The sequence below is a fragment of the Hypomesus transpacificus genome, chromosome 21 (genome assembly GCF_021917145.1).
Source record: "Hypomesus transpacificus isolate Combined female chromosome 21, fHypTra1, whole genome shotgun sequence".
Lineage (NCBI taxonomy): Eukaryota > Metazoa > Chordata > Actinopteri > Osmeriformes > Osmeridae > Hypomesus > Hypomesus transpacificus.
The window spans coordinates 4937096-4964869 of record NC_061080.1 but is presented as its reverse complement, the minus strand read 5'-3'; the positions used below and the strand labels follow the sequence as shown (position 1 = coordinate 4964869).

The 27774-nt window shown below is 43.3% G+C and overlaps 4 protein-coding genes across 5 annotated transcripts; 2 read left to right on the top strand and 2 right to left on the bottom strand.

Moving 5' to 3' along the window:
* Window positions 1–14: 14 nt before the first annotated feature.
* On the bottom strand, window positions 15–6304 carry LOC124483496 (histone H2B-like). Of its 2 annotated transcripts, XM_047043977.1 has the most exons (3): window positions 5293–6304; window positions 3178–3397; window positions 15–83 (listed from the first exon to the last, which is right to left on the bottom strand). In XM_047043977.1, exons 1-2 carry the CDS (start codon window positions 5661–5663, stop codon window positions 3292–3294), a joined length of 477 nt encoding a protein of 158 aa, XP_046899933.1. In that variant the 5' UTR covers window positions 5664–6304; the 3' UTR covers window positions 15–83; window positions 3178–3291. The 2 variants fall into 2 exon arrangements, with proteins under 2 accessions (XP_046899933.1, XP_046899934.1); XM_047043978.1 differs by lacking the exon at window positions 15–83 and having other exon boundaries at window positions 3320–3397; window positions 4719–6304.
* Window positions 6305–6390: 86 nt separating this feature from the next.
* On the top strand, window positions 6391–7469 carry LOC124483497 (histone H2A-like). The gene has a single exon (XM_047043979.1). The coding sequence runs from the start codon at window positions 6435–6437 to the stop codon at window positions 6819–6821; it is 387 nt and encodes a 128-aa protein (XP_046899935.1). The 5' UTR covers window positions 6391–6434; the 3' UTR covers window positions 6822–7469.
* Window positions 7470–19863: 12394 nt separating this feature from the next.
* On the bottom strand, window positions 19864–21048 carry LOC124483611 (histone H2A-like). The gene has a single exon (XM_047044129.1). The coding sequence runs from the start codon at window positions 20896–20898 to the stop codon at window positions 20512–20514; it is 387 nt and encodes a 128-aa protein (XP_046900085.1). The 5' UTR covers window positions 20899–21048; the 3' UTR covers window positions 19864–20511.
* Window positions 21049–21907: 859 nt separating this feature from the next.
* LOC124483610 (calponin homology domain-containing protein DDB_G0272472-like) lies at window positions 21908–27160 on the top strand. The gene is made up of 5 exons (XM_047044128.1): window positions 21908–22160; window positions 23481–23700; window positions 25383–25833; window positions 25978–26397; window positions 26525–27160. The coding sequence occupies exons 3-5, from the start codon at window positions 25390–25392 to the stop codon at window positions 27011–27013; spliced, it is 1353 nt and encodes a 450-aa protein (XP_046900084.1). The 5' UTR covers window positions 21908–22160; window positions 23481–23700; window positions 25383–25389; the 3' UTR covers window positions 27014–27160.
* Window positions 27161–27774: the final 614 nt, after the last annotated feature.

Here is a 27774-nt window from a genome sequence, read left to right as displayed (position 1 = left end):
GGCCAGCTTTTTTTTCTGCCTGTTTGCGTTCTGCCTTTCTCTTATCCACCTGCTTCTTTTCTGGAAATCCGCTCATGTTCTCCCTGTTTTGTTATTTGGAAAAGAAAGTGAATGCTACACAGACGTTTATCATACACAAGTATGTTACTCAGGTCGACCAGCAGATATGACACATTAGAAATGACACATTGCTTTGTGACATCATTGCTAGATTGTGCCAATATTCTGACTCCTACACTCGACATTTCAATCTGACGTTTTTCAAACATGCCATTTCATTTCAAATATTTAACATGCCGCATTTACCGTCAAGTGACACAATGGCCTGGTTTATGCCATATAACATGCCTGAACTGCCAAAAAAGTCCCTGAAAAGCCCATACATGTTTATGGAAAAGTTTAAACGTCGCTGCCTGAATTAGCCTATAATCAGTAGGCTAACAATGTACGAGTCACATAGACTCAGAGGAAGGCATTCTATAACCAGAGATGGCGCTAGATTGTTGTAAAACTGAGGCGCACACCGACGACAGTCGCGCTTGTTTGCTTAATGAATATCAAAATTTTTTAGTGATGGGAAGTTCGGTTCTTTTTACTGATTCGGTTCTTTGAATCTCGTTCAGTAAAATGAACGAATCTTTTTTCGAGTCATTTGTTCATTTCAGGGGGGGGGGGGGGGGGGGTTGGGGGCTATACGTCCACTGCAAAGGACGTATAGCCCCTATACGTCCACTGTAGGTTAGTGCATGACATGTGCACCAGCAAATACTATTTCAAAATAAATTCCTGCATTAAAATAATGTATCATGAGTTTGTATGATTTGGTCATGTATTATCACACTAGCATTTAATTATCACGTCAAACAATTACACTGCACTAAACTGTAAGTGTAAATGTAAAGTAAAAATAACAAAACCAGTCAGTATGATGACTTGAGCGAATATCATTCATTCACGTCTTACTAAAACAGCGGCCACGCGAAAGGGAATAAGGAAACTGTTTCCTCTACTAAAAAATACAATGCGGGTCACGTGAAAAAAGGATCCAAAGACTCGTAGAAAGACCGAGTCGGGGAAGGAACTAATCATTCGTTTCCTCTAGCTACAGAGCCTATGCAGGTCACGTGAAAAAAGGTCCCTGTGACCCTCACCGTGAGTACCAACAACCCCAAATACTGCTTTGCCACGTTTATTCATTGGACTTTTTTTTGTCAATTCCAGAAAATACCACTTCTGAGAGGTAAGATGTTGCAGATGACTTTCCATTCAGCAGTAGAAATTCTTAATGCCACTTAACAGATGGAAACAACAAAAACCCTTTTTGATAACGACATTGTACAGCTTAGGAAATGTAAGTAAAGAAGATTAAACGTTAAGGACGTTTGAAGCCCTTTGTTCTATGAAATACTGAATGAGTACTGTCTATAATTTTCTCACATTAGTATACAGTAGGTTTGCTTCACTGTCCATGTTCATAGTAGTCTGGGTTTTGCTCCATTATTGGTAAGAGCAGATCATGCTGTGAGAGCATCCAAAAGATGACCGATGAGTCCATTTTAAGATCTTAATTTATAATTCCTGTGCTGTACGTAGGGGGTTGTATATAATGAATGAGGCCGCAAGTACAATTTTTTTAATATGTTTGTAAAATGATCCAAAGACTCGTAGAAAGACCGAGTCGGGAAAGGAACGAATCGTTCGTTTCCTCTTGCTACAGCCTATACAGGTCACGTGAAAAATGATCCAAAGACTCGTAGAAAGACCGAGTCGGGAAAGGAACGAATCGTTCGTTTCCTCTAGCTACAGAGCCTATGCAGGTCACGTGAAAAATGATCCAAAGACTCGTAGAAAGACCGAGTCGGGAAATGAACGAATCACTCGTTGAGAGGACTCGTTACTCCCGAGTCCTTATAAGGATTCGTTCAAAATGAACGAATCGTTCACGAACGACACATCACTAACAGTTTTTATCAACGTTATTTCAATCGATCTCAAACGTTGTGCCTAGCCTAAACATATTTTCTGGTAATCGAGTAACACAACTTGTAGGGTATGCTATACGGATCATACTCAATACATTTACATAATTCGAACATTACTGATTATTAATTGATTATTTTAGCGGGACACATTTGTTTGTGATGATGGTTGGCATTTTATCCATATTTTAAATATCTAATCAATTATGAGTCAATGTTTGAGCGCAACTCCTATGAATCAGTGGCATGTTAACAAACAAGAGCACATGAAAAAGGTATAGGCTTACTTCTAGATTCAGAATAGCATCCTGCTTGTTGACGTGTCTGTACAAATCACGGTACAAATCTATAATGACATGCACAGTCATTCAACTGTACTCATCTACTTTGATGATGTCGTCATGGACTCCATTTGTGACATCATCAAAACATAGACAGGAGGTAGGAACAAAAACCTGCATAGTGAAACTGTCACATAAAATAATGACGTTTTAATGGTCCAATAGAACAACAAGCTGTTTGGGTTGAACTACAGAGGATCAAACAAGGTGTTGGTGAAACTCTTCCCGTCATTGCTTGGTTGCACTGAACAGGAATAAAACAAACTGCAGAGTAGTCTACATTTACTTTATCTTTGTGGGATTTTCTTCACTCTGGTGGTTTCTTTGGTCTGCATTCTATTGGTTCACTCTGACAGTTAGGGCAAAATCCAGAATTGAGTTGGAATTTTCACAGTTGGAAACTTTCCTTGGGAACTAACAGGAATAATTGGGAATGAACTGGAGATTTGTCAAATTGCGAGTTAGCCTATAACTGGGAACTGAAATGCAGTTGTTAAAACCCATCTTGCAGTATAATCTTGGTTAAAATAACCAGACTTAATGCAAATTTGGTTGAATTTCTTCCGTGCGCATTCCTCAATAACATGCACACGGCACATTAAAGCAAGTTTCAAATTAATGCCCTTGAATTTCTTTTAATTCCCGTATTCCTGTGAAGATCCCTGTGATGTGGGATTGTGTGATTTGCCCCTTTGCAACCCAAATCCTGGAGCACACTGGCCTTGGCAGGACTGGGCCATTGGCTCAGCTTTCACAAACCACTCTGCTTTAATGATGGCAACACTCAGCTGGAACAGGTTGTCCACTCTACCTGAAAGATGCAGTACAGAGAAATAAATGAATGCACACTGGATTACCTGCAAATTCTCCATAGTGAGGGGAGTGGTGTTTGACCATAAAATCAGTCAAGTAAGAGGTTCCCCTATCCCCCTTCGGTAGTTCAGAATGGATCCCTCTATTCATGAGGGAGCTCAGGATAACATTGTCCTCTTCAGAGGGGCTGGGTGATGAGGCCTTCCCCCTGTCCCTCTGACTCTCCCCAAACTCACGCTGCTGCCCTCATGCTTCCTGGATATTCTGAAAGTAAAAGATAGAAAATGAATTGTGCTTTTCTCATTTTTAAAAACAAAACATGCCGAGAACCCCATTCCTGAACCGTTAACTTGACATGAAAGTACTAGTATATAGAAGGTCCACCTAGTCTTTAAGTTGTAAAAAGAACTACAATGCCAGAAAATAGCAAGCCACCGGACATTCGCTGAGTCATGAAGTTTAATGTCTTACAACAAATATTAGCATCACTATAATAATCGTGCCTCAGTGGAAGTTTGGAGTCAAAATTACAGTTTGTCTTGAGTTTGTCTTTCGAGATTGTAAACTTTTTGTTATTGGTACATTTGATTACCATTTCTTATATAGGCACTTCCGGGCCTAACACGAAGCACTACTTTGTTACATCATGAGTCAGAGGGCCTACCTGTGCAGAAAAGCAGGGCTCTTAGAGTTGTCACCAAAGAAAGGGATGGACCTTTTGTAATAACTGGCCAGATCTAAGAAACTTTTTCTACTGAGGTCTTGGTTGTGGGGCGAGGCCAGTTCTTCACCACCTCTACCTTCTTACTTTGGGCCGTAAGGAGCCCACGGCCAACAGAACAGCCCAGGTATTGCACCTTACTTTGTTCCGCAAAACATTTCCTAGGATTGGCAACCAGACCCACTTCACGATGGGCACTCAGAACTCGTCGCACCTGGTCCCCATGATCTTCCCAGTCCTTTTAGTGGACTACCACATAATTGAGAGAGGCTGCCATGTTCCACTGCTGGGGTGTAAACGTCCCAAAACTGTTGGACTGTGGCTGGGCTCTATGGAGGCTGAAGGGATGTCTAATATTGAAATAAACCGGTAGGTGTTGAAGAGGCAGTCTTTTCCCTATCATAGGGGGTTAAAGGGACTTGCCAGTAGCCTATGGTCAAGTCCAATGTGGTTTTAAAGCGGGACTCACCCAACCACTTATCATAAGTGTTGTGAGTTTGAAACAATAATACAAAATCAATGTTTTTGAGTCTATAAAGAAGGGAAGAAGGAAAGGCAGTGGTATGCAATAAGAATGCTTTGTTTCTCAGAGCTCCAAAATATGTCTGGCGGTGATACATTTGTACAATACAGTTTTGGGCAACAATGACAAGAAGATCAAGACTAGTTTGTTTCCAAATCAAGATAGCTCTGAGCAGAGTGCTGGCTGTTTGAAGATTTACTGTACACATTTGACAGTTTTCTTAACTTCTTAACTTAATTATAATTGTATAGTCTTATTGACAATTTTTCATATGAGGCCATCAACATACAGTTATTGTTTTGTCTGTCTATATTTCTAGATATGTTAATACACCAACTTACCAAAGCAAATCGCTTGTACGTGTGAGCTTGCCTGGCAATAAACCGATTCGGATTCGAAAATCAAGACGTTTAGGGTTTAGCTCTCATGGGCTTGCCCTGAATGTTTATGTACTGGCAAACGTAAAAGGGGTGCTTCCCTCCATGAATGCCAATTCAAAAGCAGGTGTGAAGCAAAAACTAAAGATCGTAATCACACCACAAAGCTACCAAAGTCAGTTTGGATCATCTGGATCTGGCCAAATTGTTCTAAGATTCAAAAGAAAAATATCTTGAATGAATCACTGGTATGAAATGATTTGGAAATTTGACTGAAAGACAAAAGACCCATGTTAGTAAAATGGTCCAACCCCCACTCAATCCTTAAGAGTAATGATGGTGAAGAATACGTTCATAGCTGGTAAACAAATCGTATTGGGTCCAACTACACATTGTAGGCCTATGTATCCAATGCTCAAAAACTAAATCAATACAGTGACAACGGCAGGCACCATGGAACATCCATCTTATAGAGGAGTGAGTGGCTCTTAAAAGAGCCTTTGGGGTGTTATGGAACTGTCAAGTTGCATCCATTTACTTGGAGCTGGTGTACTTGGTCACCGCCTTGGTGCCCTCGGAGACGGCGTGTTTGGCAAGCTCACCCGGGAGCAACAGGCGCACGGCGGTCTGGATCTCCCTGGAGGTGATGGTTGAACGTTTGTTGTAGTGAGCCAGACGACAAGATTCGCCGGCGATGCGCTCAAAAATGTCGTTGACGAAAGAATTCATGATTCCCATCGCCTTGGAAGAAATGCCGGTATCAGGGTGGACCTGCTTCAACACTTTGTAAACATAGATAGCATAACTCTCTTTCCTAGACTTTCTACGCTTCTTGCCGCCTTTTGTGGCAGTTTTGGAAACCGCCTTCTTGGAGCCCTTCTTGGGCGCGGACTTCGCTGGCTCGGGCATGACTTCTGCTATGAACGCTTCTTCACGATATAAAGGAGTGGAGGTTCAGTTCTCACTTTATATAGAGGGAGGGATGTAAATGTATAAGGCACGCCTCCCGCTCTTTACAACGTTGAGGCGATAACTCTTTCTGGACTAGCCATGTAAGTTAAACGCGCATGCGCTTCACCTCTTCCTGGACATCATCATTGTAAATGAGAATTGGTTCTCAATTGATTTTACCTGGATAAATAAAGGTCAAATAAACATCCCGCCTCCTCAATTTACCTTCTCCCGGTCGGTCTTTTATCATCCTACTGAACCTCTATAATGTACTTTAGCCGCTTTAGGGCTGCTAAGCTCGCCTTCTTTCAACACTGCGGTTTTTCAAAAGTTGGGCCTCTTATATTAGCTATAGGCGCCAAGGGTGACGGGTGTTGTCTTGGGTCTTGACTAAACCGTCTGGTGTGTGCAGTCTTTTACATGGCCGATTACATGGTCGTGTCTGTGGTCTCCCACGTTTTAAAAATCGGTTAAGATTTGAACATTCTCAAACCTGCACGAAGCATAAGAGCGCGAAACAGTCGCGGAGGAAAGAGAAGTCGGTGAAAAGCCGGCTCATGAATGTGCGCGCGCATCGACACCGGGTAAGGCGGAAGGAAGGCATAATCTTTCTCCGATTGGATAGGACCGCACCGACTTAATGGCCAATGAGACTCAGTTCTAGGGGAGTATATATCTGTGGAGCGACTTCCTGTTGCAATCTAGTTTGAATCTTACTGATTGATCGTCATGAGCGGAAGAGGCAAAACCGGAGGCAAAGCGAGGGCGAAGGCGAAGACCAGGTCATCTCGCGCCGGGCTCCAGTTTCCCGTGGGTCGAGTGCATCGACTTCTCCGTAAGGGCAATTATGCTCAACGTGTTGGAGCTGGCGCACCGGTGTACTTGGCCGCTGTGCTTGAGTATTTGACTGCTGAAATTCTTGAGTTGGCAGGCAATGCTGCCCGCGACAATAAGAAGACTCGTATCATTCCTCGTCACCTCCAGTTGGCCGTCCGTAACGACGAAGAGCTGAACAAACTTCTCGGAGGCGTCACTATCGCCCAGGGTGGAGTTTTGCCTAACATCCAGGCAGTACTTTTGCCTAAGAAAACCGAGAAAGCCGTCAAATCAAAATAATTGAGGCCAGTACTCACTGTCAAATCCCAAAGGCTCTTTTAAGAGCCACCCACTTGTCTTAAAAGCGCACTATGTCCGTTTGAGTAATAACCTGAAGTAGTCAGACTGTGGATATGAGTGAAATGTCATGACGCTTTGTCTACTCTAGGCCGAGTCCATAATAGTTTTTTTTACTCCAGAATGGCTACTGAATCCCATCAAAGTTATGGTGGACCTCTTTTTCAGAAATCTCGTGGGATGAAAGGGAATTGTAGTGCACGTGGGTATTTAAAGATACTAATTGTGTAGTGACCCGACCAGACAGATGTTACATGTTGGGCTGTTGGTTGTTTGCCATTGCCCAGTGTTCGTGGGGTCTCACATGCCGATCGGCCTGCTGTCTGCCAATTGCGGTAGTGCCCAGAGTGTTATGATGCCGGGTGTCCTGGTTGTTGGTGGAGGGGCATGGAGAGGGGGTTGGGCAAGGGGTGATGGGGCATTGGCGGTTATAGGACCAGTTTTGGTCTTTGTTCTTCCTGTTACGCCTGGGTTATTGAAGAGGTTGTCACGATTGTTTTGTGTGTTACCATTCTTTTATTTGGCGTGGGCTATGGCCAATCAGTAGCCTGTGTGACACTGGGTGAATAAACCTTAACTTCTGAAACGTCATCGCATGTCTAGACAATTGTTGCTTTCTGATCTAGTCGGTCATTACAATATATTCGTTAGTCTTAAAGGGGTCATTGACTGCAAAACAGTTTACCTTGTCATAGTTGAATAACGACAGTTTGGTGGGTAAAATGGACATGGTGAACCTAATGTCATGATGCTTGCTCTAAGCCTACTCTAGGCCGAGTCCTAATTGGGGGTTTTACCCCAGAATTGTCTCTGAACCGCCAACATTTCTACTGTCCATCAAATCGTCATTGTAGTATGACAGATTGCACCCAATTCACATGGGATGAAAGAGAATTGTAGTGTATTATTTAAACATACTTGTATTGTGCTTGCTGAGTTTTATCAGCAGAGTGGTGCTGCTGACGATGCGTATGAAGGAGGCTGACGACTTCTCTCATTATAGGACATTTATTCCAGAACAATGAAATGTGGCCATCTGCCAGTTGGGTTGAGCGCGGACTAAATTTTTTAAAGTAAGAAACGTTACGCATAAAAATGTCCATGTACGGGAAGTCCATTAGGTCACAATACAATACATAAACATTCATCACATTAATTAGTGTGCTCTTGCGCCCTCTTGTGTCGCTAAGAGTAAATAATATTTACAGTCATGTAACCTGAGAACATAAAAAATAGGCTTACATTTTAACATCCCCACTTGTACTCAGGTTGGTAACACAAAAACACCAAAACAAGTTAAACAAATGTGTACCTTTGGCTTACACATATTAGTCACCAAAAAGAAGACCTGCAAACTTTCCCAGTTTGAACTTGCTGACAGGCTTCGTCGTCACATCAGCGACCATTTCATCAGTAGTTCAAGTTCAAGTCTTTTATTTGTCAGGTGCACAGAGCAACACAAGGTTAGACTGGGCACTGAAATTCTTAAGACAAGACAACGCAAGCACTTGGCATAACATAACATATAAGTACACAGAACAAATTTACATCTATGCTGAGCTTAGATAAGTGAACTTCCTAAATATACAGATAGCAATAAATAAACGACTATACTAACCCTAACACTAAAACTTCCTAAATTACAGATAACAATAAATAGTACGCTATACTAACCCTAATACACAAAAAAAAAAACCTGTTACAACCCTATAAACTAATCTAACCTAAATGGAGTACAGTGCAGTAGTGAAAATTTACAGATCAGTGACTTTGTCAATGACCAAACAGGAGCCTGGTGGCGAGGTACAGTAGTGCAATGTTACTGAAAGAGCAACCAGTAGCTGAAAGTGACAGTGTAAAGTGACTAGTGTGCAGTAAAAATGTCCATATCAGTGTCCATTGAGAAGCCTGATGACCCTTGGGTAGAAACTGTTGTCCAGTCTGCGTGTGCGCGACCGGATGCTGCGGTAACGCCTGCCAGAAGGCAACGGGGTAAAGAGACTGAAGGATGGGTGGGAACAGTCTCTTAGAATCCTGCTGGCTTTCCTAAGGCAACGTGTGTGGTAGGTGTCCTGTAGGGCTGGGAGCTTCCTGCCGATGATGAACTCAGCAGAACGGACCACACTTCGTAGGGCCTTGCGGTCCCGGTCTGTGCAGCTCCCATACCACACTGTGATACAACCAGTCAGAATGCTTTCTATAGTGCATCTGTAAAAGTTAGTAAGGATGACTGAGTCCATACCAAACTTCTTCAGTCTCCTCAGGAAGAAGAGGCGCTTACGGGCCGTTTTGACCACCTTGTCCGTGTGAACAGACCAGGTGAGGTCATTGCTGATGTTCACCCCGAGGAACTTGAAGCAGCTGACCTTCTCCACTTCCGATCCATTGATGAATAGGGGTGCATGCTCCTCCTCCTGCCGCCTCCTAAAGTCCACAATCATCTCCTTGGTCTTGCTGATGTTAAGAGAGAGGTTGTTGTCCTGACACCATGATGTCAGGGTGTCAACCTCCTCTCTGTAGGCTGACTCGTCACTGTCAGAGATGAGGCCCACGATGGTTGTGTCGTCAGCAAACTTAACGAGGAGGTTGGAGCTGTGCGTAGCCGCACAGTCGTGGGTGAACAAGGAGAACAGGAGAGGGCTGAGCACACAGCCCTGGGGGGTGCCTGTGTTGGTGATCAGTACAGATGAAGTGCGGTCACCGATTCTCACCACCTGTGGCCTCCCCGTCAGGAAGTGGAAGATCCACTTGCAGAGGGAGGTGCTTAGTCCCAGGTCCACAAGCTTGGAGACCAGTCTGGAGGGGATGATGGTGTTGAATGCAGAGCTGTAGTCAATGAACAGCATCCTCACATATGTATTCCCCTTGTCCAGGTGGGAGAGAGCGGTGTGCATGGTCAGAGCGATGGCATCGTCTGTAGACCTATTGGACCGGTATGCAAACTGCATAGGGTCCAGTGTGGGGGGCAGCGAGGAGCAGATGAATGATTTGACTAGCCGCTCGAAGCACTTCATGATGATAGAGGTCAGTGCTATTGGGCGATAGTCATTCAGACATGTGACCTTGGTGTTCTTGGGCACAGGGATGATGGTGGTCCTCTTGAAGCAGGTGGGGAGTACAGACAGGTTAAGGGAGAGGTTGAAGATGTCACTGAAGACCCCTGCCAGCTGGTCAGCGCAGCCCCTAAGGGCCCTACCTGATATGCCGTCTGGGCCAGGTGCCTTGCGAGGGTTGATCTTCTTAAAGCATAACCTCACCTCAGCTACAGTTAGTGTAGGCACACCACTGGCTTGGCCTTCAGGTAGCTCCACTGCAGGGGGTTCACTGTCCCTCTCAAAGCGAGCGTAGAAGGAGTTCAGCTCGTCTGGCAGTAGGACAGAAGACTGGGTCTCATTGTAGCCTCTCCCTTTGTAGTCTGTAATGGCTTTAAGTCCACTCCACATGCGCCTGGGGTCAGAGCCATGGTAGCTGGACTCCACCTTGGTCCTGTAGGCCCTTTTCGCTGCTTTGATGGCCTTCAGAAGGTCGTATCTGGCCTTCCTGTACTCATCAGGGTCCCCAGAATTAAAGGCGACAGTACGGGCTCTCAGCTTGGCCCGGACCGCGGCATCAACCCAGGGCTTCTGATTTGGGAAAGACCGGACAACCTTCTTGGGGACAACGTCATCAATGCAGTGCTGGATGTAGCACAATACATTAAATTCACCTTACCCTCATTCACAGTAGACCTAATAAAGTGATACCTAATGTCTATGTGTTTACAACGCTTTCTATTTACAGGATTTCTGGCAAGAGCAATCGTCCCCTGATTGTGTTCGTGTATTACCGTTTGTGTGTATTGGTAACCATCCATATTCTCCAGTAAATGTTCTAGGTAAAGGTATTCCTGAACAGTAGAAGCAAGTGCCATATACTCTGCTTCGCATGTGGAAAGTGCAACAGTAGGTTGCTTCTTTGACTTCCATGAAACAAATGCACTGTTTGTACTAAGACTAACACAGTATCCTGAGGTACTGCGGAGATCACTGATATCAGCCGCCCAGTCTGCATCACTGTAGGCTTTTATACCAAGATTCTCAGTGCTTCTCCTAAAGGTTAAACCTTTGCCTGCTGTACCTTTAAGGTATAGCAGGACATGCTTCACAGTAACCCATTGCTCCTCTGTAGGTTCAGCTAGGTACTGTGACAGCCTGCTCACCACAAAACTCAGATCAGGCCTAGTGCAGGTCGTCAGGTATATCAGACTGCCCACGGTCTCTCTGTACATCCTGATATCTGTCATTTTAACTGCATCATTACTGTATTCGAGCTTTTGCTCACATGGAGTATCTCTCACCCTGCATTCTGACATGTTGAAACGCTGTAGAATTTTGTTAATGTACTTCTCTTGTGACATCTTAATGCATCCATCAGAAAAATCAAAATCAATACCAAGAAAATGTTTGAGTTGCCCCAAATATTTCATCTTGAATTGCTCTGCAAGCATCCCTTTCACCTTTTTCAGTTTTCCTTCATCGCTTGCAGCAATGATCAAGTCATCGACCCACAAAATTATGATTAATTTCCCTTCTTTAGACTCTTGGGAATAAACACAGTTGTCAGCTTGGTTTTGAGTGAAACCATTTTCAGTTAAGCAATCATGTAAAACCCTGTTCCAGTTTCTTCCAGAATGTTTGAAACCATAAAGCGATTTCTCTAGCCTATAGACTACACCCTCTTTTTCTTCATAGCCCTCTGGTGGATTGATGTAGATTTCGTGGTCGATGGGGGCGTGTAAGAACGCGGTTTTCACGTCCATTTGGTGGACCAGTAAATTTTCCTGCACTGCCTTCTGTATCACAATTCTAACACTGGTTAGGTCTGCTGTAGGTGAAAACGTTTCCCCATAGTCTACCCCCATTTTCTGGCTGTAGCCCTTGGCGACAAATCGAGCCTTGTACTGGTCATTCCCATCTACACCAGACTTGATTGCGTAAACCCACCTACCCCCCACTGGTTTCTTGCCCACGGGTAGTGTTGTCGGGGTAAAGGTTTTATTCTCATTTAGAGACTGGATTTCCTCATTCATTGCTTTTCTCCATTCTTTTGAATTGTCTGACTGCATTGCTTCACCATAAGTTTGCGGAATGCCACAAACTGCTCTGCAGCAGTAGTCTACTGTGACATGCATCCCGTCACTATCACTGTCTTCTCTCACGAAGTCGTCTAGGTAATTTGGTGCCCTCCTTTCTCTAATTGGATACCGCCTACTCTCAGGATCGACGCTTGTAACAGTTTCATTATGCTCAGTAGACTCATTTGCTGCCCTTGGACTATCGCAATGTGGACTTTTACCGGGTTCATTTTGCTCTAGAGCCTTTTCTGCACTCCTGTTGACCCCCTGCGTCCCCCTAGTCCTGACTCTGTGCCCCACACTGTCATTATTTAGATCTGGCTCATCTGTCTGTGTTTGTTTTTCTGCAGCTGTTTTGCTCACAAATTTCACCAGCCTGTGTTTTTGCACTTTGTTTGTATCTGGGTGGTACACCAAATACGCTGGGCTATTTTTATCGTACCCCACAAAACGCCCCTGATCACACCTGGAGTCAAGCTTTCCCTTTTCCTGCTTATAGTTGTAGCAAACAGACCCGAATCGTTGCATTCTGGACACATTGGGCTTTTTGTTTGTCAACATCTTGTAAGGAGTCAGCCCTGTGCGCTTGTTCAAGCATCTGTTGCGTACCGTTGCTGCTGTTTGTACTGCGTAGTGCCAAAGGTGTTTTGGTAACTCATTTTCAATTAGCATGCACCTGCCCATCTCGGAAAGAGTACGCCACCCACGTTCTGCTGTTCCATTTTGGTGTGGTGAGTACGGAGCTGTCGTCTCATGCCTAATTTTGCTTTTCCTCAGCAGCGCCTGGAAATCACCACCTGTGAACTCAGTTCCATTATCAGATCGCACACACTTCACCTACCCATAGGGGGATACATCTGCAAGGAATTTTTCACTTGCCTGCACTGCGTCACTCTTTTTCTTTAGAAAGTAAACAAATACTGCATTTGAGTAATCATCGGTGAAAGACTGTGCATATTTGTACCCATCTAATGACTCAGTGGCTATTGGACCTGCAAGATCTGTGTGTATCATTTCTAAAGGAGCCTTTGCTCTGGCATCGGGGTTCCTATTTCTAGTTTGTGTAAACTTCCCTTGAATACACACCTCACACTCTTGCTCAGGCTTGCTCGTTTTTCCCTTGATCTGCATACCATCAACAACATCATGTAACCTAAGCACATCATCATAATTACAGTGGCCTAGTATCTCATGCCATGCTTGGATGTCATGGGTTGCATTACACTTATCATCAGTTGACTCAATCTCAGTGTGCAGGTAGTACAACCTGCCAAACACATGAATGTCAAACCTGGTACCATATCTGGTTATCAAGACATCATTGTCTTCTTTGAAGACGACTGTGGACCCACTCGTGGTTGCTGCCTTCACCGAGAAAATGTTCTGCGGGTACGACGACACATACAGAGCGTCCAACAGTTTCGCATTGCACCGCTGTCCACTGCTGTCGATGAGGGTAACCACTGCCGTGCCTCTCCGCTGAGCGACGCCGCTGCATCTGGTCCCATCAGCCAACTCGACGCTGTGAGTCTCTGGCCTGAAGGTGCTGTCGAAACTTGTGAACAAGGCGATGTCGTTGATGATGTGGGATGTGGCCCGGGTGTCCACCATCAGGCCCCTCTCCTGGATGGTGCGCGCCGGCTGCCGCTGGTTACTGGCCCTTCCGTCCGCCATCTTGGACGCGAAGTCCTCCTTTACCTCAGCATTCTCCGACACTTTGCTCACGCCGTCCCTTCGGTCTGCGTCCCTGTGTGTGTCACTTTTGCAAACACTACACCACGTCTTCTGTCGACACGCTCTCGCTCGGTGCCCCTTGGTCCCGCACTTGAAGCACACCATCTCGCTGTCGTCTTTGCCCGGTCCATGTGCGCTGCTACTGGGAGGTCGCCGTCCGGTTCTCCCCTGGGTCTTCATCACGCTGTCATCGTTCGACCCGGTTGCTCTGATGTTCTCGGTTTCCTCGAAACTCCGCAATTTGGTCTTGAAGTCAGCAAACGTGATGTTTTCGTAGGTGTGCGCCACATGAATTGCGAATGGCTTGAAGCTCTCTGGCAATCCCTTCAGCACCACCAGAAAACTGTCCCCCAGCGTTTCTCTCGCGCTTCTTAGGGCAGTTATGGCGGTCTCTGCTCTAATGATAGTCCATTACACTTTCGCCGATGGACTTTTGAAGTGAGGTCAGCGTGTTGTACAAACTAATTATACGAGGCTTTCCCTTCCCTGCATAATAGTCTCTCAGAATATTTAATGCTTTTCTGCCATCATCTTGAGCATCTCTCATTACCAGAGACAGACTTTTGTCATCTAGCATTAGGATCAACTCTGCATAGGCGTCCGCGTTTTTCTCAGGATCTGCTGCTTTTTCAGCTTCTTCTACTGGCTCATTCAACACAGTGTTTTTCAGCCCTAATAAACGAAAGTATCCCAACAATTTAGTTTCCCAAACTTCATACTTTGCTTCGTCGCCGTCGAATACCAGTCGATGTAGCCTGCTGCTACTTGCCCTTCGTTGCTCTGCCATGCTAGCTTGCCCCTCTTCTCAGGTTAGCAGCCTTCCTCAGCACGCGATCCGTTGCAACTTTCTTGGCTTTCGTCGACTATCTTCTCCTCCAAACGCCTCCTGGGCCCATAACCTGTTGAGTTTTATCAGCAGAGTGGTGCTGCTGACGATGCGTATGAAGGAGGCTGACGACTTCTCTCATTATAGGACATTTATTCCATAACAATGAAATGTGGCCATCTGCCAGTTGGGTTGAGCGCGAACTAACTTTTTTAAAGCAAGAAACGTTACGCATAAAAATGTCCATGTACGGGAAGTCCATTAGGTCACAATACAATACATAAACATTCATCACATTAATTATTGTGTGCTCTTGCGCTCTCTTGTGTCGCTAAGAGTAAATCATATTTACAGTCATGTAACCTGAGAACATAAAAAATAGGCTTACATTTTAACAGTGCTATACTCGTTCCCCCATGTTAATAGGCCATTTAATGTATCATAATTAATATTTTTTGAGCCGCACAATAAACCGTAATGACAACGGCATTAAACATGGATCCCTCTTTAAACTGTTGGTTCTTATTTAAGTCAGGCAGTGGATAATATCTCAACTATTTTTTTGTGGCCTATCTCACTTTAATTCTTTCCTTTGTGTAGCCAAAACACTGCTTTTCAAAGACTGAAAATAGATTAATATGTAGTCTACATGTTATTAACTTTGATGTTTTTCCCATTTTAATACTGCCTTACATTTTGTTTTAGTGGTGTAGCCCAATAATTGTTCTAAACCTTAAGTGAACGTACACCCCTAGGCTACTGTGTATCGAAGAGGTCTGTCCTTAACCACTGGTCAGTTAATTAAAGATAATGATTACTTTTATACTGTTTGGAATACTCTATATATAATAAACAATGGTTGATCTATACCCTGCTAAATAGCTCATGAGAACATATTGGTCATTTCCAGGAGAGAAATATGCCTCTATGAATTATGTTGCTTGTATCATTGATAAACTGTCTGTTTGCTTATGCCTGCATAGCCATAAGTTAGTTCTTTGTAAGGTGCGACTAAGACATGCCTGTGACACTAGTGTAGGTCAGTGGTCACAATATTACCAAAGTGTATAATGCCATGCAACTTTGAACAAGGAAAATAGGAAGAGCGTCAAGGCCATTTCTAGAAGCTCTATATCTAATGACCTAAACAAAAGTTATCTATCATGCGGCCTCTTTCTGTGCTTGCAAAGGCTATGTTGATTATCACCCCCTGACATTTCTCGTGAGTAAAAAAACCCATAGTCATAGGCTGTTTATCAATCCACGTTTTTTTCCATCTTGTGTTCTTGCGAACTCGTTTGACGTCATCTTTTATTGCCCAAGTACGGTTCCAATCCAAAGAACACAAGTCACCAAGAACGCCAAAAATACCCGGAAATGTTCCTGATCCGCCCCTTTTATCGAGGATGCATCGGATGGTGACTTGACCAGCGAGAACGCTTCTGATTTCCCAGAAGTCATTGCAAGATGTCAAGCCAGGCGGAAAAACCTCACAACTGTAATTTTTTTACTTTTCATATTTCAGCTAAACGGTACGTGTAAATCAGCATCTGAATTAAAATGTGACGAGAAATAGGCAGTTTAGTCGCTGAAAAATTTCTTATTTTATTGATGAAACGGCTAATTTGTAAATTAAAATTACAGGTCCAGGACCATTTTTTAGCTTTGTTATCTAGTTTTTGTAGTTTGTCATCATATGTTATCATAATGCTGCGAGTCCAGGAAAACCCTAACCATCTCAATTCATTGCAAGACCATTCTCGCGAGGCTTGCCAGAACGTTCTTCAAAAGAATGTACTTGCATTCTCAGCGTTCTTCGGATTGATAAACAGCCATAGGCTACTATTTAACTGCCCTGATTCCTGTGTTCTTTGTCCAGTCTTCTGAAATGCTCAACTTGAGTGTATCAGACACCTGCACTTTATAGATCTATAATACATATGTTGAGTAGGCCTACTGTGTGATTCACTTTCTTGACTTGGTAGTTTACAATGTCTAGCAGTGGTTCTCAAACTTGTCCTCAGGGACCACCTGTCCTGCATGTTTTAGATGTTTCCCTGCTCCAACACACCTTCAAATGCATGTTCTTTACCAGGCTTCTACAGAGCTAGATAACGACCCATTCATTTGAATCAGGTGTGTTGGAGCAGGGAAACATCTAACACATGCAGGACAGGTGGTTTGATCTAAAGTAAAGACCTACACTTTTAAGGGTTATAATTACGGTCACCGACGTGCAAACGCACTGCAAATTAAAAAAACACATGCAAATACACAAAACACAAGCAAATTAAGAAAACCCTCTGATGCATGAATTATGACAACCTTAGTTTGGATTTTTCCCCCCATGCGTTTTAGTCTTCTTTAGGCATACAAAAATGAAGTTGAACATTATTTATTTTGTACACACTTTTTTTTTTACAAAATATTTTTTGTCCACTCAGGTGGGCAGCATGCATCAGGGTTGTAAAAAAATAAGAAGTTTAAAAAATATGGATTAACCAAATCAATGAGAAAAATAATATATTATGCTGTTAAAACTATTGTGTCACATTTTTACCATCTTTCTCAATGAAATGCAATGAAATATGACTCCTCAGCCTCTTCCCTCTCCCTTTACCGTTATCAGATAACAACCCATTCATTTGAATCAAGTGTGGTGGAACAGGGAAATATCTAAAACATTCAGGACAGAGTGTACTTGAGGACCAGGGTTGAGAACCACTGTTGTAGGCCAGTGGTTCTCAAACCCAGTCCTTAGGGACATCCCTGCCCTGCATGTTTCCCCTGCTCCAACACACCTGATTCAAATGAATGGTCATTATCAGGCTTCTGATGAGGTAGATAACAACTCAATCATTTGAATCAGGTGTGAAAAACATTTGTTACAGGGGTCTCCAACCCTGGTCCTGGGGAGCTACCTGCCTGTAGAGTTTAGCCCCAACAATGTAGCACACCTGAATCTAATAATTAGCTGGTTTACCAGGTAACTAGTGTAGAATAAAGTCAAATAAGTGTTGTTGGAGCAAAAACCAAACAGGCAGGTAAAAAAAACATCAAATTATGACACCCCAAAAAGTTGTTGCATATCAAAATATCGAAAATCAACGTTGCAGTACTGGATTAAATCTTGGGTGATTTAAAGCCTCTGACACATGATGTCCAATTTAGTGGACAGATGATCAGTCGTAATTTCCTCTAAAAAATAAAAGCAATACTTTTTTTTGCGATTTTACAATAGCACTGCTCCTTAGTTATTTTATGTTAAAACATTTTTTTACCGACGATTGGCAAGATATTTAAGCGCTAGATTAGCCTGACGTTGTCATACTCATAATTCTGGTCAGAAAAGGAGCCTGAAAACTCTCCGTTGGGCTGTGACTACGGGGAGTGTTTCAAACGAGCCTGGAAAACAAATGCCTCTTGGCTCAAATGGATAGATCTACAACCAATCAGAGCAACAGAGTATGTGACGTATGTTAAGCGCCGCATCGTTGTTGTCAACAGAACTAAACCAGAGCCTGTTTAAGGATCTTTATTATACATTATCTGACTAAACTGCAAGCAGACTTGAAGTATGCTTGACGAATGAATACAAAGATTTTTGCCGGTGTTGTAAAATTAATTTAAGGGTAGGGGGAGTACTTGTTCACACGGTCAACCTTTTTGAGCGAAACAATAAAGGGCAATGCATATACGAACAAGTTCTCCGTTTAGGATTACAACTCCACAAAAGAAAAGGAGAAACCACAATGGCCACTGGGTTTTCAATGTGTCCTATCTTCTTCGCGACCATCGGGGCCAGCTGATAAATTAAACTTTTACCGAATCCCGTAGGAAGGACGGCAAAAACATATTTTCCATCACAAATGCCTTGATTGCGTCTCTCTGTTCCTCTTTCAAAAATAATGCGCTGTCGATGTCTTCTAAAACAGACTCGATGGCAGAATCATAACATCCCAGATCTCCAGCGGTGGCAATGTTTGTTCAAAACGAATTCAACTTAAGCGCTCTTTTGTGACGTGGGTGATTACGTTACTGTTGATCATCTGTCCATCATCGTATAAAGCCCGCCCTGGCAATTTCATTGGTTCGCCCAGATTCTGGTTTTCTGTAGTTGGTCCCCAATACGAGACCCTCCAGACCCAAGTTCCCGACCAAATTTTTTTGGGGGCGGGGAGAAGTTGGGCTGGCAGCCAGGCTACAATAGAGACCCTCCAGACCCAACTTCCCGACTACATTTTTTTGTGGGCGGGGAGAAGTTGGGCTGGTAGCCAGGCTAGCGCTAGATAGCATTTTTGAAAATTCGTCGGCCATCTTGGAATTTCGAAAGCTTTGTTTCACTTAGAACAACTGGCCAGTGGGTAGCAGTGTATGGGATGATGCAAAAGCGTCCACTAGAGTGGCTGATGTGCAACTAAACCACCAAAACCCATGCATATACAAGAAACAGAGTTTTGAATAGCTGTCCACTGTAGTGACCGCACCAGAGGGTTAAGAAAACATCTTCATGAATTTGACAACACATGCGCAGCATTCAGCAAACGCGCTGCACACACATAAACGCGTTGCAAAAACGAAAGCATGCACGCAAACCAAAAACGTTGCATCCAGTTTTCACAACGGAAGTTGACCAGGCCAGGAGGAGCGCTAAGTATAGCTTGATTTTCCGACCCACGGAGCGAAAGAGAACATAGAAGTTTGTTTCGTTTATGTAGTTGGTTGTCTTGTGTGTATTTGCAAGCGCTCTGAATGCTGCGCATGTGTTGTCAAATTCATGAAGATGTTTTCTTAATTTGCATGTGTTTTCTTCATTTGCCGCGCGTTTGCACATGTCGGCCACCGTATGTAATGGTCTGTCTGTCTTCCTTTGTTAATTGAAAAACTTAAACTACTTTTCTTAACCTCAGGCAGTTTACCTTTTTAGCATTTTAGGTTATTCACTGGACTTGAACTGCTTACATTTCAATTCAAAATCCACAGTGAGATGGCAACGTATGGTTAGGGTGCTCCTTCTCCCTTCCTAAAAAGATTTTGGGGCGTGACAAAGGTGCAGACAAGAGTCAAAAAAGGTGGAGCTACATGGCTTCTTGGAAACAGACCGTTTTACAGCGGCAGTTTCGAATTGTCAGATTTGCATAGGAAACAGGTGTCAATGGACTTTGAGATTCATATGTCCATTTTACCCACCAAACTGTCGTTATTCAACTATGACAAGGTAAACTGTTTTGCAGTCAATGACCCCTTTAAGACTAACGAATATATTGTAATGACCGACTAGATCAGAAAGCAACAATTGTCTAGACATGCGATGACGTTTCAGAAGTTAAGGTTTATTCACCCAGTGTCACACAGGCTACTGATTGGCCATAGCCCACGCCAAATAAAAGAATGGTAACACACAAAACAATCGTGACAACCTCTTCAATAACCCAGGCGTAACAGGAAGAACAAAGACCAAAACTGGTCCTATAACCGCCAATGCCCCATCACCCCTTGCCCAACCCCCTCTCCATGCCCCTCCACCAACAACCAGGACACCCGGCATCATAACACTCTGGGCACTACCGCAATTGGCAGACAGCAGGCCGATCGGCATGTGAGACCCCACGAACACTGGGCAATGGCAAACAACCAACAGCCCAACATGTAACATCTGTCTGGTCGGGTCACTACACAATTAGTATCTTTAAATACCCACGTGCACTACAATTCCCTTTCATCCCATGAGATTTCTGAAAAAGAGGTCCACCATAACTTTGATGGGATTCAGTAGCCATTCTGGAGTAAAAAAAACTATTATGGACTCGGCCTAGAGTAGACCAAGCGTCATGACATTTCACTCATATCCACAGTCTAACTACTTCAGGTTATTACTCAAACGGACATAGTGCGCTTTTAAGACAAGTGGGTGGCTCTTAAAAGAGCCTTTGGGATTTGACAGTGAGTACTGGCCTCAATTATTTTGATTTGACGGCTTTCTCGGTTTTCTTAGGCAAAAGTACTGCCTGGATGTTAGGCAAAACTCCACCCTGGGCGATAGTGACGCCTCCGAGAAGTTTGTTCAACTCTTCGTCGTTACGGACGGCCAACTGGAGGTGACGAGGAATGATACGAGTCTTCTTATTGTCGCGGGCAGCATTGCCGGCCAACTCAAGAATTTCAGCAGTCAAATACTCAAGCACAGCGGCCAGGTACACCGGTGCGCCAGCTCCAACACGTTGAGCATAATTGCCCTTACGGAGAAGTCGATGCACTCGACCCACGGGAAACTGGAGCCCGGCGCGAGATGACCTGGTCTTCGCCTTCGCCCTGGCTTTGCCTCCGGTTTTGCCTCTTCCGCTCATGACGATCAATCAGTAAGATTCAAACTAGATTGCAACAGGAAGTCGCTCCACAGATATATACTCCCCTAGAACTGAGTCTCATTGGCCATTAAGTCGGTGCGGTCCTATCCAATCGGAGAAAGATTATGCCTTCCTTCCGCCTTACCCGGTGTCGATGCGCGCGCACATTCATGAGCCGGCTTTTCACCGACTTCTCTTTCCTCCGCGACTGTTTCGCGCTCTTATGCTTCGTGCAGGTTTGAGAATGTTCAAATCTTAACCGATTTTTAAAACGTGGGAGACCACAGACACGACCATGTAATCGGCCATGTAAAAGACTGCACACACCAGACGGTTTAGTCAAGACCCAAGACAACACCCGTCACCCTTGGCGCCTATAGCTAATATAAGAGGCCCAACTTTTGAAAAACCGCAGTGTTGAAAGAAGGCGAGCTTAGCAGCCCTAAAGCGGCTAAAGTACATTATAGAGGTTCAGTAGGATGATAAAAGACCGACCGGGAGAAGGTAAATTGAGGAGGCGGGATGTTTATTTGACCTTTATTTATCCAGGTAAAATCAATTGAGAACCAATTCTCATTTACAATGATGATGTCCAGGAAGAGGTGAAGCGCATGCGCGTTTAACTTACATGGCTAGTCCAGAAAGAGTTATCGCCTCAACGTTGTAAAGAGCGGGAGGCGTGCCTTATACATTTACATCCCTCCCTCTATATAAAGTGAGAACTGAACCTCCACTCCTTTATATCGTGAAGAAGCGTTCATAGCAGAAGTCATGCCCGAGCCAGCGAAGTCCGCGCCCAAGAAGGGCTCCAAGAAGGCGGTTTCCAAAACTGCCACAAAAGGCGGCAAGAAGCGTAGAAAGTCTAGGAAAGAGAGTTATGCTATCTATGTTTACAAAGTGTTGAAGCAGGTCCACCCTGATACCGGCATTTCTTCCAAGGCTTTTGTCTTTCAGTCAAATTTCCAAATCATTTCATACCAGTGATTCATTCAAGATATTTTTCTTTTGAATCTTAGAACAATTTGGCCAGATCCAGATGATCCAAACTGACTTTGGTAGCTTTGTGGTGTGATTACGATCTTTAGTTTTTGCTTCACACCTGCTTTTGAATTGGCATTCATGGAGGGAAGCACCCCTTTTACGTTTGCCAGTACATAAACATTCAGGGCAAGCCCATGAGAGCTAAACCCTAAACGTCTTGATTTTCGAATCCGAATCGGTTTATTGCCAGGCAAGCTCACACGTACAAGCGATTTGCTTTGGTAAGTTGGTGTATTAACATATCTAGAAATATAGACAGACAAAACAAGTACTGTATGTTGATGGCCTCATATGAAAAATTGTCAATAAGACTATACAATTATAATTAAGTTAAGAAGTTAAGAAAACTGTCAAATGTGTACAGTAAATCTTCAAACAGCCAGCACTCTGCTCAGAGCTATCTTGATTTGGAAACAAACTAGTCTTGATCTTCTTGTCATTGTTGCCCAAAACTGTATTGTACAAATGTATCACCGCCAGACATATTTTGGAGCTCTGAGAAACAAAGCATTCTTATTGCATACCACTGCCTTTCCTTCTTCCCTTCTCTATAGACTCAAAAACATTGATTTTGTATTATTGTTTCAAACTCACAACACTTATGATAAGTGGTTGGGTGAGTCCCGCTTTAAAACCACATTGGACTTGACCATAGGCTACTGGCAAGTCCCTTTAACCCCCTATGATAGGGAAAAGACTGCCTCTTCAACACCTACCGGTTTATTTCAATATTAGACATCCCTTCAGCCTCCATAGAGCCCAGCCACAGTCCAACAGTTTTGGGACGTTTACACCCCAGCAGTGGAACATGGCAGCCTCTCTCAATTATGTGGTAGTCCACTAAAAGGACTGGGAGGATCATGGGGACCAGGTGCGACGAGTTCTGAGTGCCCATCGTGAAGTGGGTCTGGTTGCCAATCCTAGGAAATGTTTTGCGGAACAAAGTAAGGTGCAATACCTGGGCTGTTCTGTTGGCCGTGGGCTCCTTACGGCCCAAAGTAAGAAGGTAGAGGTGGTGAAGAACTGGCCTCGCCCCACAACCAAGACCTCAGTAGAAAAAGTTTCTTAGATCTGGCCAGTTATTACAAAAGGTCCATCCCTTTCTTTGGTGACAACTCTAAGAGCCCTGCTTTTCTGCACAGGTAGGCCCTCTGACTCATGATGTAACAAAGTAGTGCTTCGTGTTAGGCCCGGAAGTGCCTATATAAGAAATGGTAATCAAATGTACCAATAATAAAAAGTTTACAATCTCGAAAGACAAACTCAAGACAAACTGTAATTTTGCTCCAAACTTCCACTGAGGCACGATTATTATAATGATGCTAATATTTGTTTTAAGACATTAAACTACATGACTCAGCGAATGTCCGGTGGCTTGCTATTTTCTGGCATTGTAGTTCTTTTTACAACTTAAAGACTAGGTGGACCTTCTATATACTAGTACTTTCATGTCAAGTTAACGGTTCAGGAATGGGGTTCTCGGCATGTTTTGTTTTTAAAAATGAGAAAAGCACAATTAATTTTCTATCTTTTACTTTCAGAATATCCAGGAAGCATGAGGGCAGCAGCGTGAGTTTGGGGAGAGTCAGAGGGACAGGGGGAAGGCCTCATCACCCAGCCCCTCTGAAGAGGACAATGTTATCCTGAGCTCCCTCATGAATAGAGGGATCCATTCTGAACTACCGAAGGGGGATAGGGGAACCTCTTACTTGACTGATTTTATGGTCAAACACCACTCCCCTCACTATGGAGAATTTGCAGGTAATCCAGTGTGCATTCATTTATTTCTCTGTACTGCATCTTTCAGGTAGAGGGGACAACCTGTTCCAGCTGAGTGTTGCCATCATTAAAGCAGAGTGGTTTGTGAAAGCTGAGCCAATGGCCCAGTCCTGCCAAGGCCAGTGTGCTCCAGGATTTGGGTTGCAAAGGGGCAAAACATCACAGGGATCTTCACAGGAATACGGGAATTAAAAGAAATTCAAGGGCATTAATTTGAAACTTGCTTTAATGTGCCGTGTGCATGTTATTGAGGAATGCGCACGGAAGAAATTCAACCAAATTTGCATTAAGTCTGGTTATTTTAACCAAGATTATACTGCAAGATGGGTTTTAACAACTGCATTTCAGTTCCCAGTTATAGGCTAACTCGCAATTTGACAAATCTCCAGTTCATTCCCAATTATTCCTGTTAGTTCCCAAGGAAAGTTTCCAACTGTGAAAATTCCAACTCAATTCTGGATTTTGCCCTAACTGTCAGAGTGAACCAATAGAATGCAGACCAAAGAAACCACCAGAGTGAAGAAAATCCCACAAAGCTAAAGTAAATGTAGACTACTCTGCAGTTTGTTTTATTCCTGTTCAGTGCAACCAAGCAATGACGGGAAGAGTTTCACCAACACCTTGTTTGATCCTCTGTAGTTCAACCCAAACAGCTTGTTGTTCTATTGGACCATTAAAACGTCATTATTTTATGTGACAGTTTCACTATGCAGGTTTTTGTTCCTACCTCCTGTCTATGTTTTGATGATGTCACAAATGGAGTCCATGACGACATCATCAAAGTAGATGAGTACAGTTGAATGACTGTGCATGTCATTATAGATTTGTACCGTGATTTGTACAGACACGTCAACAAGCAGGATGCTATTCTGAATCTAGAAGTAAGCCTATACCTTTTTCATGTGCTCTTGTTTGTTAACATGCCACTGATTCATAGGAGTTGCGCTCAAACATTGACTCATAATTGATTAGATATTTAAAATATGGATAAAATGCCAACCATCATCACAAACAAATGTGTCCCGCTAAAATAATCAATTAATAATCAGTAATGTTCGAATTATGTAAATGTATTGAGTATGATCCGTATAGCATACCCTACAAGTTGTGTTACTCGATTACCAGAAAATATGTTTAGGCTAGGCACAACGTTTGAGATCGATTGAAATAACTTTGATAAAAAATGTTGATATTCATTAAGCAAACAAGCGCGACTGTCGTCGGTGTGCGCCTCAGTTTTACAACAATCTAGCGCCATCTCTGGTTATAGAATGCCTTCCTCTGAGTCTATGTGACTCGTACATTGTTAGCCTACTGATTATAGGCTAATTCAGGCAGCGACGTTTAAACTTTTCCATAAGCATGTATGGGCTTTTCAGGGACTTTTTTGGCAGTTCAGGCATGTTATATGGCATAAACCAGGCCATTGTGTCACTTGACGGTAAATGCGGCATGTTAAATATTTGAAATGAAATGGCATGTTTGAAAAACGTCAGATTGAAATGTCGAGTGTAGGAGTCAGAATATTGGCACAATCTAGCAATGATGTCACAAAGCAATGTGTCATTTCTAATGGGTCATATCTGCTGGTCGACATGAGTAACATACTTGTGTATGATAAACGTCTGTGTAGCATTCACTTTCTTTTCCAAATAACAAAACAGGGAGAACATGAGCGGATTTCCAGAAAAGAAGCAGGTGGATAAGAGAAAGGCAGAACGCAAACAGGCAGAAAAAAAAAGCTGGCCACAGAGACTGGCAGAACACAGATGGGCCCAGCAGATGCACGCAGCACAGAAGGATGCAGAACGGAGGTCTATAATTAAAAGGTGGGTGGAACTGAGAAAGGCCTTACAGAAGCCTCCTGCACAAAGGCTGGCAGAACTAAAGGAGGCAGAGAAGAAGCAGGCAGATGAGAGGCGGGCTGAGCAGAGGTGGAAAGAGTGGAGGCAGAAGCAGAGAGCACAGTGGGAGTTAGAGCAGAGACGGAAGGAGGAGTTCAACACCTCCAAGAAAAAACTAGATCTGCAAGAGACCAGGAAACCTCACACACAGGTGCTTAAGTCTCCTACCCTCTGGGAAGAGTTGAAGATGATGGATGACCTGCTTGAGGAGGTATGACAATATGCCAGCAAAAGACCAGCAAAAAAAAGTTTAATTCATTGGTTCAGAATGACGTTTTCTGGATCTACGAATGGCAGAATAGTTTGTGTTAGGTATTCCACTACAGTGATAACAGTCTCCTTGTCTCACACACAGATTGCAGATATCAAACTTCCGTCCATGTCTCCCATCCATCAGCCAGTCTCCCCAACCACCCCACTCCTCCCACTACGTAAAGATGGGACATCTTACATGGGCCTCACCACCAAACCCCTGGAAGCTAAGGCCAGGCATTCCCACGGGGACCAGCAGCCCACCTGTACACCTCTTCCTCGGGCCAGTCACAGCTGCATCCTCCCTCTGGCCAACCAGGGCCTGCAGTTATCTGAAAATACATCAGATGAGGAGACTTCAGAAGAGACATCCGATGAAGAGACTTCGGAAGATACATTCGATGAGGAGCGTTTACCCTCCCATACTTCAGAGTTTGTGAAAACACTTCCCCTGGCTTGTGAAGCAAGCGGCGTTCAGCAGCAAAAGAGTTTGCTTTGCCTCCGGTCTGCTGCACAAGCAAAGGTGAGTCTTCAGGCCTGATGGTGGAATGCTCACAGTCCACAAAGCAAACATTTGTATAATACATTTAATCAAAATTAAATAATGAAGCTTTGTTCCCATCAATATTTGTAACCAATCTCCCTGATAGGTGGCTGAGAGACTTGACTATGGGAGGATCATTCTCAGGGATGAAGGGAAGGAGGAGGAAAGATCAGAGAGTGGACTGCCAAATATGCAAGTACAGGATCCATCTATTGAGAAGAGATTAAACAGTGAGATGTTGAAGAAAACAGAGAAGGAGGTAAAGGCTGAAAACGGGAAACCAGCCAAGACAGAGATGGAGGTAATAGAAAAGCAGAAGAAAGCTGAAAAGCAGGCACTAGAGAAGATGGAGAAGAAACAGAAGAAGCAACTGGAGCAGGCAGAGAAAAGAAATACGGAGATTAAGACAAAGTTGGATAAAGAGAAACGCAGAATGAAAGATCTTGAAAGGAAAGAGATGCAAAGGTTGGCAGATGAGGAGAGAAAGGAAATGAAGAAGGAAAAGGCTGAAAAAGCTAGATTGGAAATTGATTCTCGCCCGAAATGTTGTGGCTTCTTGGAGAAGGTTAAGAGGGCCTTTCATTTCCACCGATAAGAGAGACTTTCCATCTACAGTAACACCAACAGTGATACAGTAATAATAACAATACATTGAAAAAGGAGAACAAATATGTTGAATGTATAGTATATTGCTTCCCAATAACTTTTCCCAAAAGCTAGAAGATTAATTTATGTATTATCAAATTGGTGACAATCCTGTTTTCTTTTTGGCTTTTTTTCTTGTTAAATCCCAATAAATGAATCACCACCTACTACTTGATTGTTTTCACATGAAATTCAAAATGTACTACTTGGTACTATACTACAAAATGTACTACTTGGTATCTGATATGGAGTCCGATCATCTCGGATGGCTAGCGAACAGAACAACAAGTATTAAGTGAATATATTTTCAGATATAGGGGAGACCAGGGACGGTTTTAACACTTTAAAACAATGGAATTGCCAATCTTATATATTATAAACTTCAATGTGTCAACTACTAAAACAATGTATTTGAGTAGTTTTATGAAATATGTAGGCCTACATATTGCAAAATTGATGTAAATACAGTCACACCACTGTTACAGTCCAGTGTACAGGGACGGTTGTAACACATTTCAGAGACATGCCTAAAATGTACATAATTAACAATCAATTTTAATTTTATGATAACAATTATTCATCTGTAAAATACTTTACTGATTTTTACAGACTTTACAATAATTTACATTATTGTGACTATTAACTGTTTTAAAATAATGATTGATCTACATTTACCTCCTGCATGACAAAAAAGAAGGGAAGCAGTCAAAA

Coding starts and splice junctions, on each gene's coding strand:
- LOC124483496 (XM_047043977.1), bottom strand. CDS start 5,663: ATGCCCGAGCCAGCGAAGTCCGCGCCCAAGAAGGGCTCCAAGAAGGCG. Junction 3,398..5,292: donor ACCAAGTACACCAGCTCCAA/GTAAATGGATGC, acceptor TTTTACTTTCAG/AATATCCAGGAAGCATGAGG.
- LOC124483497 (XM_047043979.1), top strand. CDS start 6,435: ATGAGCGGAAGAGGCAAAACCGGAGGCAAAGCGAGGGCGAAGGCGAAG.
- LOC124483611 (XM_047044129.1), bottom strand. CDS start 20,898: ATGAGCGGAAGAGGCAAAACCGGAGGCAAAGCCAGGGCGAAGGCGAAG.
- LOC124483610 (XM_047044128.1), top strand. CDS start 25,390: ATGAGCGGATTTCCAGAAAAGAAGCAGGTGGATAAGAGAAAGGCAGAA. Junction 25,834..25,977: donor TGGATGACCTGCTTGAGGAG/GTATGACAATAT, acceptor TCTCACACACAG/ATTGCAGATATCAAACTTCC. Junction 26,398..26,524: donor GGTCTGCTGCACAAGCAAAG/GTGAGTCTTCAG, acceptor TCTCCCTGATAG/GTGGCTGAGAGACTTGACTA.